The sequence below is a fragment of the Carassius gibelio genome, chromosome A3 (genome assembly GCF_023724105.1).
Source record: "Carassius gibelio isolate Cgi1373 ecotype wild population from Czech Republic chromosome A3, carGib1.2-hapl.c, whole genome shotgun sequence".
Taxonomy (NCBI): domain Eukaryota; kingdom Metazoa; phylum Chordata; class Actinopteri; order Cypriniformes; family Cyprinidae; genus Carassius; species Carassius gibelio.
Window position 1 is genome coordinate 7302853 of NC_068373.1, and position 7050 is coordinate 7309902.

Consider the following 7050-nt stretch of genomic DNA (forward strand, 5'->3'; position numbering starts at 1 on the left):
GGCGGGGAGGAGAGCAGCTCTGTCGCCCTCTGGGACTCTACCGCTGCTCTACCGCTGCTCTACCGGCAGACCACACTCACCCGAGCCCCTTCTGCCGTGACTTATCCGATGTAGACTACAGGTGAAGCACAGTACATAATGATTTAAAATTATAATATTATTAATATTGTGAGTGTTATATAAAAGTGAATGATGAATTTAGTCAATTAAATTATATTAATTACATACAAAAATGGCACAATATGTGTCTATAAATTAGCAAGATATTAATCCATAAGTATATATATGTATGCGTGTGTGTTTGTGTGTGTGTGTGTGCTCTTGTTTTTGTGACATATCAGGACACAACTTTGTATAATGACATGGGTATGACACAGGTATTACAAGGAGAGGGTGACTTATGAGGACATAACCCATGTCCCCATTTTTCAAAACACTTATAAATCATACAGAATGAGTTTTTTGAGAAAGTAAAAATGCACAAAGTTTCCTGTGAGGGTTAGGTGTAGGGTTGGTGTAGGGCCAATATACAGTTTGTACAGTATAAAAACCATTACGCCTATGAGATGTCCCCAGTTTTCACAAAAACAAACGTGTGTGTGTGTGTGTGTAAATGATGTAATATGATAAATGGACAAAGTTTATCAAAGAATATATATGTTTAACCAGTATATGTAATAAATACATGAGACACACAAATAAGGCAAACATTGACATGATACATTAATAGTGGCATAAAAAGTGCTGCAATTAAAGAGCTATTCTACCCGATTTAACCCATAAAAATGATTTTGTTGGTAATGAAGTAATGTATTTAGGTTGATTCTGTGATGTTAAATAATATTAATTTAGGTGTTAAGTTAAATGTTCCCATTTTTAGGTTCTTTTGTTATTCTTTTAATTCTATTATTATTATATATATATATATATATATATTTTACATTTTTTGTACATAATCAAATAAATGTGAAGAGCATCAAAAAATTTGGATTTAGCAGAAATTAATGAATGATTTTGGAGTTCACATCAGCTTACATATGTTTACATCCCCTAATTATTATTATTATTATTTGTGAATTTTGGGATATTGCATATAAAACACTGGATGGAAATGCCAAGATGAGCATACATTCAAATAATTTTCATTAAACAAATCAAAAATATAACTTTTACACTCAATTTAATATTATTATTTATTTATTTTTATTAAGGAAACATGCACATAAACTACTGAATAAATTCCTTGATACTCATCAAAAAAAAATCATGTGACTAGTGTTTGTGTGCTTCAGCAGATCATGTTATCAGATAACTGAGCTAACCAGCGTACCCATCTCATCGCACACAATCTCAAATGTTTTTTTAATCATTGTAAAAATGCCTGAGCCAAAGCTGTTCATCAGAGTGATTTGGTCTTATCACCTCCTGCAACTCTCACGGAGCTAAAATAACCAGACAGCTTTTATTATTGTGAAAGTTGTTTATTCATTAAGAACAAAGAGCCACAGGCTTCCACACTTGCAGCAACTTTCATTTTTATTATTTAGGAGAAAGAAGTGATCTCCTTTGTGATCTGTCTTTCCTTTGGGTTTATTCCTCATCACCAAAAGCATGCATTCACTTAAACACTAATCTATCAGTCTCTCGCTTGAGCCACAGATCAAAGTGTTTCCTGTCTCCTCTCAAATGAAGTCACCTGGAACAGGAAGTGGATATGGCTCTGACAAGTGCCTGAATGAGACTGTGCTGTGGAGAACCCGATGAAAACTGGAGAATAAGGCTTGTGGTTCTGCATCCCTTCACCTGCTCCCACAAAGGTAAGGGCGAGCGGTGATCAAAGGATCAGGGGTGCTATCATCTTCCAGCTATACCACAAACAGATGTTGCACACCTGGGGCATGTTTAAATAAAGTCAGTATCACAGTGACCACAAGCTAAACCATAGGGTGAAACAAGCACCTTGAAGCAAAGAACAGTTTACTTTTGAAGGTTTTTATAGAGTAAGATAAGCAAACAGATTCACTGCACAAGAAAAGGATACTCTGAAAACATTAAAAAGAGCCATCAAGCCAGTTTAATTGTGTAGTCTTTTTACCAGTGTATTTGCACCATGAGGTCACCCAGCATGCAAAGCATCATGAAGAGTTGTTGTTTTTTATGTTGGTTTTATTTGTTTATGTTGTGTTGTATTTATCTTTTGTGTGTGTTTTGTAAGTCGAGTTTTGATGTCGCTGCCTCACTATTGTGGAAGATCCATCCACAAACATAATGGTGAAATAAAACCTTCATTGTCAAGCTAAGAATAGTTATTTTAAAGTCAGGCATTTAGCTTATTTCATGTTCTAACTTGTCATCTTTTGGACAAATGTTTTCATTTGTCACATTTCTGACATGACTAGATCAGAACTTTGAATATGAATATGCAAATAAGAGTAAATAATACTCTTTAATCATGTAAATTCCTGGCATATTTTTACAGTGTAAAGATCTAATGTTCTGACAAGTCAATTGGGCGTGGAAAAGACATGTACCTCTAGTGGTGAAGCACATGCTATTAAATGGAAAGACTTTCCTACATTTGACATTAAAAACAGATTAAACACAGTGTCCATAAACTTATTAACTAACATGAGACTTGAATCATACAAAGGATTAAATGTTGTGTTAGCAATGTAAAGACCAATCTGTCATTGTGTTTTGTTATCAAAATATGCAAACAAAACTGTTAATAAAATGTGCCACAACTAATTTTTTTTTTTGTTTTTTACCAAATTATATGTAGTATCTAATTATTATTAATGTTTAACATACACTGATGGGATGCATTTAGCCTTGAATACTGTTCCGGAGTGGAATTTTAAACCTGTCTTTATCTAACTTTCAGATTTCTGGTCTGGAAATGAATGCAAATTTGCTGATATTAAATTAGATTTGCATATTCAAGCATCATATTTCCGAAAACGTGTAATATAAACCAATTGTCTAAATGTACTGTGATTAATCAAGTGGGGGATTAATGGCCATTAAAGCAGATCTTTCTGTTGTCTCCTTATGCAAATAAAATTTTCACTTGATTATTACAGTTAATGACAGAAAGATGGTTTGGAAATTACTAAAGGGTGTGTAACAATACACTCCCGTCACGATTTGGTTCAGTTCTGATCTCATTAAAATGGTAAACTTCATCAAGAATGGACTTGATCTATCTCTGATTTGGTTCTTCTCCCCCATCACAGGTGTGACCATCTGAGTTTACCATATTTAATGCACCATCATCATATTTGACGCTAAATCGGTCTAATCTTTCGTTTTGGGTTAAATATTCACAAAACATAGCATTGGCTTCCTTAACTTGTTGAAAGAGTTTTGCACAGTACTCTGTGTACATGAGATTGTCTACATACTGTACCTGCATGCATCAGTGTGCCTCGGCCGTCCTTGACCTTGATGCTGCTTCCTTGCATCACCTGACCCAGTTGTCTTTGGGGTCACGATTTGCCATTTTTTTCAACTTCCAAAATATGAAATTCAAGCTGTGACTGTTCGTTTGCTGACTAACATATACCACCCCTTGACAGGAGCCATTTAAAAACCAAATCAATGTTATACTCTTCACCGGTTCACAAAATATCAATGATCGGTGCATACAATAAAACAACACAATACACTGCAGAGATGAATATTAAGTAAAATACAGTATTTTTTTTCCAGATTTAAGTTGTTTCAACAGTTCTGCATTACTCGGAAAATCCCATTCATTATCTTGTTGGATGTCATTGAAATGACCATTTTAAAATGACTTCTAAAAAAACCTATTACTATAACACACAAAAATGAATATAATAAACAAGCATGCACATCATTCATAAAAAAAAAAAAAATTCACTCAAAATTCTATAAAAAAAGAGGAAAAGTTTAGCAGAAATCGGCTTGAACAGTATCAGTATGCTATAATAAACATACCCATCATTTTCTAGTAGCGGTCAACATTTTGTGCGTCTCTAACACACACTTTTGAATGACGCTCATTCTTTCATTCATTAGAGGGATTGCGTCTAACGCCAGTCTTTGATTTGCTCTCATATTACGGATTTCATGTGTCAGTATTGTGGTATCCCTTTGCAGTGTACGAAGTCTGTTTATCACCTGATTGAAATCAGTCCTGCTCCACTCCATACTCGTACTAATCAAGTCTGTGATGGGTTCAAAACAGCCTGCCACTTCGGCTCGAACAACACCCTGAAAGTCCCTCGGAGTGAGAGGCTGACTGAAAGAGCTGTTATTGTCGGGTTGTCGAGCGACTTGTTGGGTGTTGCTGCTAGACTTTGATAACTCATAAGCCTCACAAGCAGCCACTTCACCATCGATCCATAGCTCCGCACATCTCTCGTCGTAATCTGGCGAACCTGTGAAACAGGAGATTGGTTAGCATTAGCATGCATCCATTTAAACCCACAATCGTTACAGATGATTATCCCATACATTCTCTCCCGTTATCCTTTGATAATCTCAAACGGCGTTTCACGGGAACTTCAGAGGGGTTGTCTGATCCCCTCTCCCGCTTTTCCCCACATCTCAAGGAGGGTGTGTTGCATCCATTGGACTCAAGACTCTGGGTTGTTGTAGCCTGGCGTGAATGTCCTGGCGTCACCGGTTCAGACTCATTGTTACTGCCACTCGAAGCTACTGATGCCACCGGTTTGAGGTTATCCAGAGCTGCTGATTTACCAGGTGCACACGATGACGGGACACCTGATGGTGAAACAATTTGACTTTGAGTTGTATTTTCTTCACCATTTGTAAGACGATGAGCATAGTCAACTGAAAACAGAAAACAGCTTAACCCCTATAATGCAAATCTGTATACGATTTTCACATTCTGGGTCAGTTTGGACCTGAGGAATTGTCGTTTAATAATAAGTTATAATTCATTATTGATATTGTCTTTTGAGCTAATTTGCTGCAGGCTTATAACGAATCTTGGCTGCGTGTGCAGTAGAAATGCAAGAAAATAATAAATGAAGAAAAGGATCTGAAATCTGATATACGACAAGAGAAAACTGAGAAAATATGCTCTGGTTTGCCAAAAACGTTGATCTGACTGAAACCAGGAATACAAAAACGCTCTGTAGTTTCAACGAAAGCCCTGGAGCTGTTAAAGTCAAAGGCATGATGCAAATGATGTTTCACGTCAGTCAAGCAGATCACTTTGCTGATAACCTGGGTGGAGGAAACCTGGAGAAAGAGCACACATTATTCGTGCACACACTGCCAACACTAACAATAAAACGCTGGTTTTAAGTTGGCAAACATATCCTTTAAATCTGCCAAAAATGTCTGTGCTTCAAGGTATGCGATGCAAGAACTGATTGAATGTGCTGGAGCTCACCTAGATAGGGCGTCTCACCAAAAGTCTGAATTAAAATGGTTATTAATTAGACATTGTTGTAACCATTTAAAAAAACATTTAGTTTTTTCCCCATTTTCAACAGTGATCAGTACGTTCTGAATTTAAGGCTACTATAGTCCTGTCTTGTGACCCATCTTAGGGGGCGTTCGCATGAAAATGTTTTCAGACAAAAACAAGAAACTTTTAAATGCGTCTTGCTTGTTCGTATACAGGACAACTGCGTTTCGGGGACTGAAAAACACACATTTTTGAAAACGTGTTTTGTACATGATCACTGTTTCACAACAAGATCACTGTAATATGTTACGAGAACATGTGGGTAGATCGGATGAAAGGGGGGCTGGTCGTCAGACATTGCTTTGGGTGTCTTTAACTATCAAATGTTATTATTAAACTTCAAAAAGCATTGGATTTCGTAAAAAAAAAAAAAAAATTGCTGCACAAGTTAAAGTACTTCTACAGGCTCGCCGTTTCAGAGCAGTTCACAATCACTGAAAATGTTGTAGGGAGTTGTTGAAATGCATATATCATCCCTTTTAACTGACCATCCAGAAAGAGTAGAGCATAGACATTTCAAAATAAAAGTCTATGTATTTTAGACCGGTGTATAACTAAATGTCCTGCAATATGCATAAAGTATTTTTTTTTTCTAGTTTAATATTGGTATTTTGGTTACATGATGTTTCTCTGGCATTTAATTCAACGAAAACTTTTGTGGCTTCTGTCTGGGCTGCCCCTGCACAAGACGCAAAGTCCAACAACATTCATTAACACACAAACATACTCTATAAAGATAGATGATAGAGATATACTCCGTAAATGTGACCCTGGACCGCACGGGCAACAGCCAACAATACATTATATATGGGTCAAAATTACAGATCTTTCTTTTATGTCAAAAATAATTTGGATATTAAGTAAATATCATGTTCCATTAAAATATTTTCTACATTTGCTACAATAATTATATCATAATAATAAGTAATATGCTGCTTCATTTGGGCAACTTTAAAGGCAAGTTTCTCAGTATTTCGGTTTTTCTTCTGCCCCCTCAGATTCCAGATGTTCAGATAGTTGTATCTCGGTCAAATATTTACTATCATTTCCATCAATGGAAAGCTTATTTATTAAGATTTCAGATTATGTAAAAATTACAATTTCGAAAAATTGAATTATATAAAATATTTTTTTTAGCATTAATATGTTTTTTAGTGTGTAAATAAATGTTTCAACTTGAGAGCACGTGAAAAAAGTACAAATAAACATTGCAGTAAGAAAGCTGTGCCTACTTTTCATAAAAGCCATGAGAAGTGTGTGTGCATAACTTACCAGGCGTTGCTGTGTCCTCTTCGCCGTTTCGAGCCTGGTCGACTGCAAACAGAAAAGCGCTCGTTTAGCACGAACAGAGCTCAGTTCTTGTAATATCTTTCTGCAGCCCGATGTACGCTACACTTAAAAACATGTGCATGAACAAATAAAAGGGTCACATACCGTTGAGATTGTGAGCCATGTCCTCGTGGTGAATCACAGGTAATGTTACCGTTGTATAGCTGATGGGAACAATGAGGCGCGTGCCCGCAACACACGTTTAAATCTCCCGACAGCTGTTTGGGCGCGTCATAGTATCGCGAGAAGAGGGG

General features: G+C 36.4%; 1 protein-coding gene across 1 annotated transcript; it reads right to left on the reverse strand.

Annotated features, from left to right (window-relative positions):
* Positions 1-3181: 3181 nt before the first annotated feature.
* On the reverse strand, positions 3182-7027 carry LOC127945005 (uncharacterized). The gene is made up of 4 exons (XM_052541487.1): positions 6902-7027; positions 6740-6781; positions 4483-4752; positions 3182-4406 (listed from the first exon to the last, which is right to left on the reverse strand). Exons 1-4 carry the CDS (start codon positions 6918-6920, stop codon positions 3967-3969), a joined length of 771 nt encoding a protein of 256 aa, XP_052397447.1. The 5' UTR covers positions 6921-7027; the 3' UTR covers positions 3182-3966.
* Positions 7028-7050: the final 23 nt, after the last annotated feature.

Coding starts and splice junctions, on each gene's coding strand:
- LOC127945005 (XM_052541487.1), bottom strand. Junction 4,753..6,739: donor AGAGGACACAGCAACGCCTG/GTAAGTTATGCA, acceptor TTTCACCATCAG/GTGTCCCGTCATCGTGTGCA. Junction 4,407..4,482: donor AAAGGATAACGGGAGAGAAT/GTATGGGATAAT, acceptor CCTGTTTCACAG/GTTCGCCAGATTACGACGAG.